General features: G+C 40.3%; 1 protein-coding gene across 1 annotated transcript in view; it reads right to left on the bottom strand.

The window, feature by feature from the left end:
* Positions 1–16,924, bottom strand: part of LOC126235926 (isocitrate dehydrogenase [NADP], mitochondrial-like) — a 143,154-nt gene that overhangs the window by 25,659 nt on the left and 100,571 nt on the right. The window contains exons 5-6 of the mRNA XM_049944888.1: positions 6,955–7,193; positions 976–1,133 (exon numbers count right to left, since the gene is read on the bottom strand). Of these exons, the coding sequence (XP_049800845.1) occupies positions 976–1,133; positions 6,955–7,193 (397 nt within the window). The remainder of the gene's footprint in view (positions 1–975; positions 1,134–6,954; positions 7,194–16,924) is intronic.

The following is a 16,924-nucleotide window of genomic DNA, read 5'->3' as shown; positions in this document are numbered from 1 at the left end:
CGGGCGGAAGCCTTATAACACGACCGTTCGCCGATTTGCGGGGGAGGAATGTGGTGTCACTGCCAGACACCACACTTGCTAGGTAGTAGCTTTAAATCGGCCGCGGTCCATTAGTACATGTCGGACCCGCGTGTCGCCACTGTGTGATCGCAGACCGAGCGCCACCACACGGCAGGTCTCGAGAGACGTACGAGAACTCGCCCCAGTTGTACGGCGACGTTGCTAGTGACTATACTGATGAAGCCTTTGCTCTCATTTGCCAAGAGACAGAATAGCCTTCAGCTAAGTTAATGGCTACGACTTAGCAAGGCGCCAATTGTAACAGTGCATGTATCTTACGAGTCTCATTTGTATAGTCAAGAGAGATGTACCAAAGGAAGCATTAAAAGTTAAGTATATTCCAAAGATACGTATTTTCTTTATAGTATTCAATACGTATCCTGTTCCAGACTTGACGCCAGTCGGCGTGTGTGTACGCGTGCCTTTCGGTTTCCTCCTCAGTGTGGCGTGACTAGCTTGTTACGCCACAACAACACCCACAAGTCTGCACTAACCAAACAACCCATAATATTGTAGAAGACATGATCTATTTGTTCCCTCAATTTCTCACACTGATGCATTTCAAAGTGAAGACTGATGGCTATAGCATGCATCATGCCCAGATTAGTATTTACCGACCTTCATAGCCAAACATTTAATTAAGTTCTGGCTACAGTGTCAGTCACAAACTCTACTGAAGCAATATGTACACATTTTTCTATTAACAAGACCATTTCAGAAGTGGTTAACATTAAAAATTTAAACATGTATCCATTCTGTATGTCAGCTTGAAGCTTTACAGGTGCCTCACAAGGTGCTCAAATGCTGATTTCATTTCCATCACTGGCAACACTATGTATCCTTCTACAATACTGTGTTTGCAACAAAGATAAAGTGTACTAACAGTAGAAAAAATAATTATTTAAACTATTTTACCATATCCCTGTGCAACTATATCTGACTGCACATCTCCATCATAGTTTTTGCATGCCCATACAAAGCCACCACTCGATTTCAGAACTTGTGCTACCATGTCATCAATTAGTCTGTGCTCATACCAGATCTTGTTTTTCTCAAATTCAGCTTTGTACTCCCTGCAACAAAAATAATCATTTAGAGAAGCTAAAATTACTGTATTTCATATATCACTGCATTAATAAACAGTCACTGGACAATTTTCAATGTCATTTAAAAGCGAGTCACCACTTCCACAATTCATATGCAAGGCACATACATTTAGCATGTTTCAATAGCTGTATAAAAAGAACAACAGATAAGGGATTGTTAACATGAACGAACACTTCACACCGAAAGCATATTTACTGCACACATATGAAAGAATTGTTCTGCCTGCCTCAGCAGAGAATGCTACTGTTTGTGCACACAATGAATGTACCAGTAAATTCCAATATTTTATTATTTATTATTTATTTAAGGTTTCCTTTATTTTTAAGAATGGGACAGAAAAGAGTCACACAAGGCCACGACTGGCTAATATTGGGGATGGAGCTGCACTACAGTATCGTTTTTCATCAAAAATTCATAAATAAGCAATGACGTGTAAGTAGGTACATTATTCTAATGAAAACCCATGAACTGTTTCACCACAAAATACTCCAATCATCATAAGAAATTCATGCCACAAGTCAATTTATATATCAACATCATCAGGCACTCAAATTGCGATTCAGACATCACTGATAATAGTGTCTTTCACTTTTTCCATGATTTCATCATTTTTTGAGGTGTCCAGGTCCTTTTCATCATCAACATCTTCACAGCCTCCTTCAGAATCCTTATACAACTTGTAAACCCTTGCTGAGCTTACAGCAGACTCACCAAAAGCAACATGTAACATTTCTAAAACTTTGCTGCATTTTATTGCTTTCTCATAACAATATATTACAAATTGTAAGATCTATTTTGCTGTGTTGTCTGAACGAGACACAGCCGGGGCAAAAGCACTACAGGCACAAAGACGCGAGCTGGTGCCAATGCCATAGAGACTCACCACCTCCCAAGTTCCACCAGGCAGTGCTGAAGATGAAGATATCGCCTTCACCTCAGCCAATTGCCAGCCAAGTACAATCTGCCAATGACCGGATGACAATGGACAGAAGCTAACTCGGAAGAGAGAAGAGCAGCCCTTGCCCACATGGACATAGATCGGCATCCAGGGCTGACTTAGACAGGAAACACAGTTTAGTAAACTCATACAAGAGGACAGTTCTCGTAAATTGCATTTGCTATGAACTGTGAAGCTTACCTACGATTATTTGCTCTTATCCATTGAGGGCCTTTTTGCGTTGTATTACACGCAGTGTTGCAGACCTCAATATCCGACAAGTCACAAAGGTAAGTAGATCTTTTTATACGATTTGTGTGACTCTGTTACTAATTTGTTGGGGTGTTGTAGATCCTTTGTTCTCCTATAGTTCTCTGATCCTGGGGCATAGCATGTAATACTGGCAGGGAGAAATTGCCTTAGCAGTATACTGAACCAGGTGCCATTTCAAAAACTCACAGACTCAGCCTACCGTAATAACCGTGGCAACTCGGCCTCCACAGTAGTCAGCAACAAGGCCTTTACAAAACTGGTGACAGGGTTTCACAAAACATTTTTAAACAAAATAATTAATCTTTGATATAACTGAAACATAAGTAATGTTACTGAAGAAAGCTCACAACAACAGACTAAATATGTGATATGGCTAACACAATACAGATACTTTTCAGGCATGGTAACCAACACAACAATGGAAAAATTGCACAAACCTACTATAATACAGCTTTGCTGTCTAGTTAAATGATGATGGCATCCTCTTGGATAAAATATTCCAGAGGTATAATAGTCCCCCATTCGGATCTCCGGGCGGGGACTACTCAAAAGTACGTCATTAGCAGGAAAAAGAAAACTGGCGTTCTACGGATCGGAGCGTGAAATGTCAGATCCCGTAATCGTGCAGGTAGGTTAGGAAATTTAAAAAGGGAAATGGATAGGTTAAAGTTAGATATACTGGGAATTAGTGAAGTTCGGTGGCAGGAGGAATAAGACTTTTCGTCAGGTGAATACAGGATTATAAATACAAAATCAAATACGGGTAATGCAGGAGTAGGTTTAATAATGAATAAAAAGCATGAGTACGTGTAAGCTACTACAAACAGCATAGTGAACGCACTATTGTGGCCAAGATAGACACGAAGCCCACGCCTACTACAGTAGTACAAGTTTATATGCCAACTAGCTCTGCAGATAATGAAGAAATTGATGAAATGTATGATGAGATAAAAGAAATTATTCAGATAGTGAAGGGAGACGAAAATTTAATAGTCATGGGTGACTGGAATTCGAGAGTAGGAAAAGGGAGAGAAGGAAACATGGACTGGGGCTAAGAAATGAAAGAGGAAGCAGCCTGGTAGAATTTTGCACAGAGCATAACTTAATCATAGCTAACACTTGGTTCAAGAATCATGAAAGAAGGTTGTATACATGGAAGAATCCTAGAGATACTAAAAGGTATCAGATAGATTATGTAATGGTAAGACAGATTTAGGAATCAGGTTTTAAACTGTAAGACATTTCCAGGGGCAGATGTGGACTCTGATCACAATCTATGCATTATGAACTGTAGACTAAAACTGAAGAATCTGGAAAAAGGTGGGAATGTGAGGAGGTGGGACCTGGATAAACTGACTAAACCACAGGTTGTACAGAGTTTCAGGGAGAGCATAAGGGAACAATTGACAGCAATGGGGGAAAGAAGTACAGTAGAAGAAGAATGGGTAGCTCTGAGGGATGAAGTAGTGAAGGCAACAGAGGATGAAGTAGGTAAAAAGATGAGGGCTAGTAGAAATCCTTGGGTAACAGAAGAAATATTGAATTTAATTGATGAAAGGAGAAAATATAAAAATGCAGTAAATGAAGCAGGCAAAAAGGAATACAAACGTCTCAAAAATGAGATGGACAGGAAGTGCAAAATGGCTAAGCAGGGATGGCTAGAGGACAAATTTAAGGACATAGAGACTTGTCTCACTAGGGCTAAGATAGATACAGCCTACAGGAAAATTAAAGAGACCTTTGGAGAAAAGAGAACCACTTGTATGAATATCAAGAGCTCAGATGGAAACCCAGTTCTAAGCAAAGAAGGGAAAGCAGAAAGGTGGAAGGAGTATATAGAGGGTCTATACAAGGGCGATGTACTTTAAGACAATATTATGGAAATGGAAGACGACGTAGATGAAGATGAAGATGAAATGGGAGATACGATACTGAGTGAAGAGTTTGACAGAGCGTTGAAAGACCTGAGTCAAAACAAGGCCCCGGGAGTAGACAACATTACATACGAACTACGGACGGCCTTGGGAGAGCCAGTCCTGATAAAACTCTACCATCTGGTGAGCAAGATGTACGAGACAGGCGAAATACCCTCAGACTTCAAGAAGAATATAATAATTCCAATCCCAAAGAAAGCAGGTGTTGACAGATGTGAAAATTACCAAACTATCAGTTTAATAAGTCACAGCTGACTTATCTTAGAAGAAAGATTAAGGAAAGGCAAACCTACGTTTCTAGCATTCGTAGACTTAGAGAAAGCTTTTGACAATGTTGACTGGAATACTCTCTTTCAAATTCTACAGGTGGCAGGGGTAAAATACAGGGAGCGAAAGGCTATTTACAGTTTGTACAGAAACCAAATGGCAGTTATAAGAGTCAAGGGGCACGAAAGGGAAGCAGTGATTGGGAAGGTAGTGAGACAGGGTTGTAGCCTCTCCCCGATGTTATTCAATCTGTATATTGAGCAAGCAGTAAAGGAAACAAAAGAAAAATTCGGAGTAGGTATTAAAATCCATGGAGAAGAAATAAAAACTTTGAGGTTCACCGATGACATTGTAATTCTGTCAGAGACAGCAAAGGACTTGGAAGAGTAGTTGAACGGAATGGACAGTGTCTTGAAACGAGGATATAAGATAAACAGTAACAAAAGCAAAACGAGGATAATGGAATGTAGTCTAATTAAGTCGGGTGATGCTGAGGGAATTAAATTAGGAAATGAGACACTTAAAGTAGTAAAGGAGTTTTGCTATTTGGGGAGCAAAATAACTGATGATGGTCAAAGTAGCGAAGATATAAAATGTAGACTGGCAATGGCAAGGATAGCGTTTCTGAAGAAGAGAAATTTGTCAACATCGAGTATAGATTTAAGCATCAGGAAGTCGTTTTTGAAAGTATTTGTATGGAGTGTAGCCATATATGGAAGTGAAACATGGACGATAAATAGTTTGGACAAGAAGAGAATAGAAGCTTTCGAAATGTGGTGCTACAGAAGAATGCTGAAGATTAGATGGATAGATCACGTAACTAATGAGGAGGTACTGAATAGAATTGGGGAGAAGAGGAGTTTGTGGCACAACTTGACAAAAAGAAGGGACCGGTTAGTAGGACATGTTCTGAGGCATCAAGAGATCACAAATTTAGCATTGGAGGGCAGCGTGGAGGGTAAAAATCGTAGAGGGAGACCAAGAGATGAATACACTAAGCAGATTCAGAAGCATGTAGGTTGCAGTAGTTACTGGGAGATGAAGAAGCTTGAACAGGATAGGGTAGCATGGAGAGCTGCATCAAACCAGTCTCACGACTGAAGACCACAACAGCCACTATAATATGCAAAATTAAAAAATTTCCGTTGCTTTTTTAACATGCTTCACAGCTCCTAAAGTGTCAATAGATTAGCAGAATTGCAATGCATACATGATTTATTAAGCTTAAATGTTAGTGGGAAGCTTTTCTAGTAGTAGCAACTCACAAGCAATACCCTTTTCCTGTTACCAGTGAATATAGCAGAATCTCTTCTTCTACAGGGTGCTCAGAAATTCTCATCATGAACTTCTAGGACTTGTAGAGGGGAATGATTAGATCATATTTTTAACTGCAACATATTTCCAGAAACATATCATTTCTATGCTATAACCATTTGAAAATATGTTGATAATGCGACAACTTTTACAAGTAATTGATCAGGCTTGACCCAGTTTTGTTTTACAATTCCACTGATTAATAGCCAAAGAAATTTCTCATGTACTCGCCGATGGGTTCTCTTTGATGTGATGCGTATGGCCTCTTCCAACTTGGGTGTGCGACATCTCCTTGGAGCACCACATCCACACCTGCTTGACAGTGAAGGACCACATTCACACCTGCTTGACAGTGAAGGTACTCTTTCTCGAAGCCATTGTGTAATTGTGGTGAAAAGGGTGAGTGATGGAATCGGCCGTTGTAGATAACAATCTTGATAAATGCAACAAGCCATTCAGAAGGAGGAATGACACTCAAACCAGGTCAGAGATATAGGAATGACGTCAAATGACATCAGCCGATCTGATTTAACCACCCCCCCCCCCCCAACCACGACTACCCTGTTGCATACCTACCAAGCAAACATGCCTTTCAAATGGCTGTAGCATGGAAATGGTATGTTTCCTGGTATGGGTTCCTATTCACAAAATATTACGTATTCACTCCCCTCTACAAGCCTAGAAGTGTTTTACAAGAATTTCGATACACCCTATACGCATGGAATCCAAAAGTTTCTCTAATAATGAAGGGGTTATCAAATCTCAAAGTAGGTTGTAATTACAAGTCTCCTGACACTAAGTTTAACTACTAAAAGTGATCGTGCAGTGACAGCAAAAGGCTCACTGTCTGCCATTCAAGTGGCACCCTGACGTCTACAATAACAACCCAGTATGTTCAGCTGATCAAAATTATTGTTTACGGTCTGTTAGCAAAATAACCACACCCATTCACCATCTTCAAAATATATGAACAGGTTTAATGGGAACCATTTTTTGATTTAGACCTAGTATAGCCCAGTGTTCTGGAAGGAGCACAATATATACCTGCTAGTCTCAACTTACTTATCATAAATCTCCTGAAAGATATCCTTGAAGCGACCATCATATCTTTTTAAGATTGTATTCTTAGTAGAGAGATATAGCGGCCATTTCTTCTGTAATGCCACTTGAAAGCTTGAATGTGCAAAGGCTTTGATAGATTCGTCTGTATTGTACATTCCCATGGCAATGCCTGGACCCTTGTAATCAAAAAGTTCTATGGTCGTGGTTTCCCCATCATTACTCCTGTACACCATTTCAACCTAAAAGAAAAAAGAAAGAAAGAAAAGTGTTGTCATTACATTCATCATGTCAGTCACTTTTACATCATAAAACCAGTTCAGAAACATGTCCTACTGCAGAAGCATTCTACCGCCAAATTAAAAGAAATAAACACTGGAGTTGTGTTTCTGCAATATGGTGTAGACCAATCTGCCTTGGCCATTTTAGAGAAAACCAATTAAGGTGTTTTTTCCGTAATACATTACGGAACTCAACTGTTAAGTGCGCTTTATTCACTGGTCAATATTTTTCTCTATGATGATGTGAATAGTTCTTGTATTTTACATACATTATTGTCTTTTGTGGAACTGGATTATTCTTTATAACAATTAGGTTATTAATTACAGACCCAGCCAGAGGCTGGAAACTGCCCAAGATGATGATGATAATGATGATGGTGATGGTGATGATGAATTACACAACAATTACAGCAAGTTTTAAAATAAATCCAAAGAGATGAAATAATACAAACACAAAATTACAACACAATTTAAAAACAAATGCAGATTACAGACACAAAATAGCAATCTGTAAGTTCAAGTTTAAAGACAGAACTCTTATGTGTCATGAGTCACTGAAAAGTCTGTAGAAACCATGGTGAATTTCTAAATGATGTATATCACATCAGTAACATGTTTGAGGGCTCCTCTCTGCACCAAAGTAACATGTTGGCAAAGTTAGTATGCCATACTATACAGTAAATCCACATACTTGTGTCATGGGTAGGAGAAGTAGGTCTTTTTATGTGTGTGAAATCTTATGAGACTTAACTGCTAAGGTCATCAGTCCCTAAGCTTACACACTACTTAACCTAAATTATCCTACGGACAAAGACACACACACACACACACACACACACACACACACACACACACACACACACACACGCACGCCTACGCCCGAGGAAGGACTCGAACCTCCGCCGGGACCAGCCGCACAGTCCATGACTGCAGCGCCTTAGACCACTCGGCTAATCCCGCGCGGCAGGTCTTTTTAGATTAAATCCAGGTAACAGGTTCCTCTGTGTAAAGGGTGTTTCCAGCAGTTATACAAATTCTTCAATAATCACCCATAAGGTAGATCCTAACACATCAAATGGCACACATATTTCGCAGACTTAACAATCTTTCATCAAAAGATGCAATCAATGCAGCAATTTTAAGTTGAGCTTCAATATTTGAACTGCACAGTAATTTGTGTTACTGAGCACTGGTGTAGATACACACAAATCCAATATATACAATTATTGTTGTATGAAAAGACAAGACTCTTAGTGTAGGAGTACTTCAAAGGGGCAAGGATCATGAATTTGTATCATGCAAGGAACAAAATTCTTGGTGTGTGTGTGTGTGTGTGTGTGTGTGTGTCTGTCTGTCTGTCTGTCTGTCAATAACCTAATGGTACTTTAGACACATTTCATTCAAAGAATTAACAGAAGTTCTAGATAAAGCCTCAACTACAAAAGTCAACATAATTTTGTTTGTAGACATAAACATAAACACGAACATCATAAATAAAACTAATAGCACACTCAAATATCCTTCACAGTTTTAGCATGTCCCCATTACAGCGCAACAAGGTTTGCTATAATGACTGCATCAGTAATTGACCATCTAGACACAAATATGAACAGGGAAAAGTGTTATGTAGCTATAAAAGATTTTGGACTCTGATTGTTTCTGCCACATAATAACAGTAAAATTGAAAAAAAAAACTAAATGAAGGTCCACAGAAGACATTTACCAGAAATCAAAATACAAGATTTTTCAAGAGAACTGGCAAACCACTTTCGGGATGAAGTACGTACAGAAACCAATGTAAATGCTAAATTCTCAACATTATTTAAACTGACCTTTGAAAAGAGCAATTTCATAAAGTACCTACATCAGTATGTGTGTGTCCCAAAAAGACAAATGAATAACACCAGGTATTAAAGTCCTCCCAACTCTTAATTACCTCAGTTCCATGAAAAGAGTCATAATAAGCCAAGTTCTTAAATTTCCAACACAGGTGAAAGAAGATTTATAGGAAGGTCCTGATTGCTGCAAACAAAATCATTTAATGACATCATGCAGAGAATAAAAGCAAAGCCATCTGGGATAACAGGAAACAGGAAGAGACGAATAAAGCTATAATAACTTACTGATAAGGGAGGTGTATAAAGTAATGAATGAAGCACACTACCTAGCAAGCAATCTGAAGAAGCATTTTTTGAAGTACTGCAGAGAAATTACATCAAAACTTCCCAAAACCAAAGATAACACCCGTCAATAAGTATGCACTACATACAATGGTGTTACTACCAGCCATAAAGCATGAAGTCAGTAAAGCTGTATACATTCTAAAACAAAAATTCAGTGGGCTTAGATGGAATACCACTGTGTGTGCTGAAACAATGCATACATAGTATGCATGCTTCCTTGAGAAACATAATGAACAAGTCATTCACATCAGGGGAATTTCCAGAGTACTTGAAACAGACAAGACCTGTATCTCAGTTTTAAAAAAAAGGAAATACAGAAGACATAGAAAACCACTACCCCATTTCCCTGATGTCATCAACCTAAACAATAATAGAACCTATTGTGAAAGACAGATTAATAAATTGCTTGAATAAATACAACTAGTGAATCACTGTTTGGTTACTACAGTGAAAAAAGTACACAATCAAATCATAGAGGAATTCATAAAACTGATACCTGATGCTCTTGAAAAGATGAATGTGTCACAGGCATATTTTTAGATCTTTCTGGTGCTTTTGGTCCCCCCATGAATGATGGACCTTGCTGAAGTAGGGTGGCTTGCATGCTTCAACAGTACAGATAGCTATTCCATAGGTGCAACTTTAACAGAGCAGTATACATGGGGAGGCCAGACGAACACATGGTTCCCAAAGAGGAATTGCAGCCCTTTCAGAAACTGCAGAGGAAATAGTCTGGATGATTGATTGGTCTGGTCTTGTAACATCAGCCAACATGGCTTTGTTGAGCTCATACTGTGAAAAATTGAAACCAAGGGGAAACTACAGTTGTTACAATTCCTGAGGGTACACAACTCTACTGTGCAGTGGAGTGATGATGGCAACCTCTTAGGTAAAATGTTCTGAAGATAAAATAGTCCTGGGTGGGAACCACTCTGGAGAATGTCATCATCAGGAAAAAAAGAACTGGAATTATGAGATCAGAAAGTGGAATAATAAATCGCTTATTGGATAGGTAGGTTAGAAAATCTAAAAAGGGAAAGAATATACTGACATTAGGTATAACTGGAATTAGTGAAGGTCAATGGCAGGTTAATTGAGTACTGGGCTATAAATACACAATGAAATAGGGTTAATGCAGGGGTAGGTCTAATAATGAATAAGAAAATAGGAATGCAGGTAAAGTAAACATCATAGTGAACACATTATCATAACCAAGATAGACATAAAGCCAACATTCACCACAGCAGTGCAAGTTTACATGCCATCTAGCTCCACAGATGGTGTATGTATGATAAGAGAAAAGAAATTATTCAGATAGTTAAGAGAGAGGAAAATTTAATTGTCATGGGTGACTGGAATTCGACAGTAGAAAAATGAACAGAAGGAAAAATACTAGGAGAATATGGACTGGGGAAAGGATTGAAACAGGAACCCAACTGACAGAATTTTGCATGGAGTATACTTTAATCATCACCAACACCTTGCTTAAGAATAATAAAAGATGGCTTTATATGTGGAAGAGACTTGGAGGCACTGGAAGGTTTCAGACTGATTACAAAATGGCAAGACAGACATTTCAGAACCACATTTTAAACTGGGAGATGTGTCCAGGGGCAGATGTGGACAAAGGCCAAAATTTATTGCTTATAAGCTGTAGATTAAAATAGAAGAAACTGCAAAGAGATAGGAAATTAAAAAGACAACATGTGGATAAGTTGAAAAAACCTGAGGTGGTTGAGATATCAACAATGTAGGAAAAGACAAATTGCTACTTACCATAATGAAGACACATCAACTTGCAGACAGGCACAATTGAAAGACATTCACATGTAGCTTTCAGCCACAGCCTTTGTCAGTAAAAGGCATGTGCGCATGCACACCCACACCCACGCCCACACCCACACCAGAAGGGCACAAGCACACCTTACGCACACACGACTGTCAACTCCAGCATCTCGGGCCGGAATGTTGGAGTTTACAGTCGCGCGCGCGCGCGCGTGCGTGTGTGTGTGTGTGTGTGTGTGTGTGTGTGTGTGTGTGTGTGTGTGTGTCCTGCTGACGAAAGCTGTGGCCAAAAACTACTTGTGAGTGTCTTTTAATTGTGCCTTTATGCACCTTGATGTGTCTTTAGACATAATAGTTTTCTTGATATGATACCGCGTCATTATGTATAAAACTACTGCTGCTGGAGAAAAACCAATGTTCGGCCATGGTTGCAACAGCCTTCTTCTTCTTCTTCTTCTTCTTCTTAGAACCAGAAAAAGGCCGCTGCAACCGTGACCAAAACGTTGGTTTTTCTCCACCAGCAGTAGTTTTATACATTATGATGCAGTACCATACCCAGAAAACTTTTATGTCGACACTCTGGCCACGGAAACCTACCGCAATTATATTGATGTGTCTTCTTTATGGTAAGTAGCAATCTGTCTTTTCCTACATTGTTGATATTACTACCTGGAGTTTCTGCTGTTTGAGGTTGTACACATTTTCATGTTGAGCCTTACAAAGCAAATGACTGATATGGGGGAAAGGAATATAACAGAAGGAATGCGTGACTGTGAGAGGTGAAATAGTGAAGGCAGCAGAGATCACATCGATACAAATACAAGGATCACCACAAATCCTTTGATATTACAGGAGATATTGAATTTCATTTATGAAAAGAGGAAACATAAAAATGCAACAAATGAAGCAGACAGAGGGGAATACAGACATCTAAAAAAAACGAGATTGACAGAAAGTGCGAAATGGCTAAGCAGCAATCGCTAGAGGACAAATGCAAGTCTACCGAAGCAGGTGAAACTGGAGGAAAAATAGGGACTGTGTGTTGGAAAACTGAAAAGGCCTTTGAAGAAAAGAGAAACAGCTGTATAAATATCAAGAGCTCAGATGGAAAACCACTAGTAAGCAAGGCAGGGAGAGCTGAAAGACAGAAGGTCAAAGGTACATGCAAAGTGGCTAAACAAGAGAAGAAGAAGAAGATGATGATGATGATTATGATGATGATGATATGGGAGATGTGATAATGAGAGAAGAATTTGACAGAGTAATGAAAGACATAAACCAAACCAAGGCCCCTGGAGTATAGGATGTTCCCTCAGAACTACGATCTTCTTGGGAGAGCCAAAAACATGGGAGGCAATATTGACCCTACAACTTCTATTAGAAGATGGGTTTAACAAAGACAAACCTACGCTTATAGCATTTGTGGACTCAGAAGATTTTGACAATGTGGCCTGCAAACACTCTTTGAAATTCTGATAGTAGCCGAGATAAAATACAAGGAGCAAAAGTCAATCAATGGAAAATCCATGGTTGGACTGTAACAATACTATGAAAAGGAAAGTTGCTACTCACCATATAGCGGAGATACTGAGTCGCAGATAGGCACAATAAAAAGACTCTCACAATTAAAGCTTTCAGCCATTAAGGCCTTCAACAATAGACAACACACACACACACACACACACACACACACACACACACACACAGAAGGAGCAAAAGGTCACAAAGAACTCACACGAAAACCACACAGCAGCTATAAGGTTTGAAGGGCATGAAATGCAATGAGTGGTTCAGAAGGGAGTGGGACAGTGTTCTAAGGCTATCCCCAATGTTAATCAGTACAATAAGTGATAGTAAGGGAAACCAAAGAAAAATTTGGAGAAGGCGTTAAAGTTCAGGGAGAAAAAATAAAACTTTGAGGTTTACTGACAACATTGTAATTCTATGAGAGACACCAAAGGACTTGGAAGAGCAACTGAACGTAATGGACAGTGTCTTGAAAGGGAGATGTAAGATGAACATGAACAAAAGCAAAACAAGGGTAATGGAATGTAGTCTAATTAAATTAAGCAATGCTGAGGAAACTATACAGATCAGGAAGTGATACACTGATATCAGTAAATGGGTTATGCTATTTGGGCAGCAAAATAAATGATGACAGTCAAACTAGGGAAGATATAAAATATAGCCTGACAATTGCAAGGAAAGCGTTTCTGAAGAAGAGAAGTTTGTTAACATCAAACATAGATTTATTAAGAAGTCTTTTCTGAATATATTTATCTAGAGTGTAGCCTTGTATGGAAATGAAACATGGACCACAAGCAATTCAGAAGAGAAGAGAGTAGAGACTTTTGAAATGTATGCTACAGAAGAATGCTCAAGATCAGATGGATAAATCATGTACCTAATGAGGAGGTACAGAAACAAATTTTGGAGACACGAAATTTAGGGAACAAGTTGACTGAAAGTGGAAGAAGGGATCAGTTGATGGAATACAATCAGAGGAATCATCAATTTAGTACAGGTGGGAAGCGTGTGTGTGGGAGGGGTGTTGGATTGTTGGATTGTATAGAGAGACCAAGAGACTAATATAGTGAACAGGTTCAAATGTATGTATGTCACAGTAGTTATTTCGGGATGCCAAAGATGATGCGACTTACCAAACGAAAGCGCTGGCAGGTCGATAGACACACAATCAAACACAAACATACACACAAAATTCAAGCTTTCGCAACCAACAGTTGCTTCATCAGGAAAGAGGGAAGGAGAGGGAAAAACGAAAGGATGTGGGTTTTAAGGGAGAGGGTAAGGAGTCATTCCAATCCCGGGAGCGCAGTCCCTCAGCCACACACTCCCGACGATCAAGTACCACTGTCGTGGAACCCTTGTCCGCCGGATGCATGATCTGAAGGCTGACCGTTCCATCATCATTCTTCCGGCGGACAAGGGTTCCATGACCGTGGTACTTGATCGTCGGGAGTATGTGGCTGAGGGACTGCGTCAGCTTCCAGACAACACCACATACAAAGTTTGCCGAGGTAATCCCATTCCTGATGTCCAGGCGGAGCTTCAAGGAATCCTCAGAACCTTAGGCCCCCTACAAAACCTTTCACCTGACTCCATCAATCTCCTGACCCCACTGAGACTCCGCACCCCTACCCTCTACCTGCTTCCTAAAATTCACAAACCCAATCATCCCGGCCGCCCCATTGTAGCTGGTTACCAAGCCCCCACAGAACGTATCTCTGCCTACGTAGATCAACACCTTCAACCCATTACATGCAGTCTCCCATCAGTCTCCCATCCTTCATCAAAGACACCAACCACTTTCTCGAACGCCTAGAATCCTTACCCAATCTGTTACCCCCGGAAACCACCCTTGTAACCATTGATGCCACTTCCTTATACACAAATATCCCGCACGTTCAGGGCCTCGCTGCGATGGAGCACTTCCTTTCACACTGATCACCTGCCACCCTACCTAAAACCTCTTTCCTCATTACCTTAGCCAGCTTCATCCTGACCCACAACTTCTTCACTTTTGAGGGCCAGACATACCAACAATTAAAGGGAACAGCCATGGGTACCAGGATGGCCCCCTTGTACGCCAACCTATTCATGGGTCGCTTAGAGGAAGCCTTCTTGGTTACCCAGGCCTGCAAACCCAAAGTTTGGTACAGATTTATTGATGACATCTTCATGATCTGGACTCACAGTGAAGAACAACTCCAGAATTTCCTCTCCAACCTCAACTCCTTTGGTTCCATCAGATTCACCTGGTCCTACTCTAAATCCCATGCCACTTTCCTTGACGTTGACCTCCATCTGTCGAATGTTCAGCTTCCTCATCCCTTCAAACCCAGAACCTCCCACAGAAGAACCACAAAAGTGCCCCACTTGTGACAGGATACTTCTGGGACTGGATCAGAATCTGAATGTGGCTCTCTAGCAGGGATACGACTTCCTCAAATCCTGCCCTGAAATGAGATCGATCATTCATGAAATCCTCCCCACTCCACCAAGAGTGTCTTTCCGCCGTCACACCTAACCTTCGTAACCTCTTAGTTCATCCCTATGAAATCCCCAAACCACCTTCCCTACCCTCTGGCTCCTACCCTTGTAACCGCCCCTGGTGTAAAACCTGTCCCATGCACCCTCCCACCACCACCTACTCCCGTCCTGTAACCCGGAAGGTGTACACGATCAAAGGCAGAGCCACATGTGAAAGCACCCACGTGATCTACCAACTGACCTGCCTACATTGTGAAGCTTTCTATGTGGAAATGACCAGCAACAAACTGTCCATTCGCATGAATGGACACAGGCAGACAGTGTTTGTTGGTAAAGAGGACCACCCTGTGACTAAACATGCCTTGGTGCACGGCCAGCACATCTTGGCACAGTGTTACACCATCCGGGTTATCTGGATACTTCCCACTAACACCAAACTGTCAGAACTCCGGAGATGGGAACTTGCCCTTCAGGATATCCTCTCTTCTCGTTATCCGCCACGCCTCAACCTCCGCTAATTTCAAGTTGCCGCTGCTCATACCTCACCTGTCTTTCAACAACATCTTTGCCTCTTTACTTCCGCCTCGACTGACATCTCTGCCCAAACTCCTTGCCTTTACAAATGTCTGCTTGTGTGTGTGTGTGTGGGCGCGCGCGCGCGCGCTACTGTATACCTGTCCTTTTTTCCCCCCAAGGTAAGTCTTTCCGCTCCCGGGATTGGAATGACTCCTTACCCTCTCCCTTAAAACCCACATCCTTTCGTCTTTCCCTCTCCTTCCCTTTTTCCTGATGAAGCAACCGTTTGTTGCTAAAGCTTGAATTTTGTGTGTATGTTTGTGTGTCTATCGACCCGCCAGCGCTTTTGTTTGGTAAGTCTCATCACCTTTGTTTTTATATATATATATATATATATATATATATATATATATATATATATATCTCCTACGTGGAATGTTTCCCTCTGTTTATATATATATATATATATATATATATATATATATATATATATATATATATATATATATAAAGATGATGTGACTTACCAAACGAAAGCGCTGGCACGTCGATAGACACACAAACAAACACAAACATACACACAAAATTCAAGCTTTCGCAACAAACTGTTGCCTCATCAGGAAAGAGGGAGGGAGAGGGAAAGACGAAAGGATGTGGGTTTTAAGGGAGAGGGTAAGGAGTCATTCCAAATCTCGGGAGCGGAAAGAATTACCTTAGGGGGGAAAAAGGACGGGTACACACACACACACACACACACACAGATATATATCCATCCACACATATACAGACACAAGCACACATATTTAAATATGTCTGCTTGTGTATATATATATATATATATATATATATATATATATATATATATATATATATATCATAGGTGTTGAATACAGCTCCATTGAGATGCATGGCATATGTCAATATAGTCTTCTGCCACTGCTACTAATTCCCATGACCAGCTCTTATCTTGTACATCTGAAACTGATTTCCTGCATTATTTGAAGTCTAGGCCTAACAAAGGAGTGACATAAGGCATGTCCTGGACACGAAGTGTCCACCAGTCATTTCAAGCTTCTTAAAAGATGAAATTATCCCCTGGTAGACACATATACTTATGGGTGACTGTGTGTGGTTAGGCTGTTGTGAAGTTAATTACTTGATTGCAGATTTGAAAATACCTGAAAATGAGTGACAAAT

This window comes from Schistocerca nitens, chromosome 2 (genome assembly GCF_023898315.1).
Source record: "Schistocerca nitens isolate TAMUIC-IGC-003100 chromosome 2, iqSchNite1.1, whole genome shotgun sequence".
NCBI classification, from domain to species: domain Eukaryota; kingdom Metazoa; phylum Arthropoda; class Insecta; order Orthoptera; family Acrididae; genus Schistocerca; species Schistocerca nitens.
Note: the sequence above shows the minus strand (reverse complement) of the source record. Positions and strands in the feature narration are given on the sequence as shown.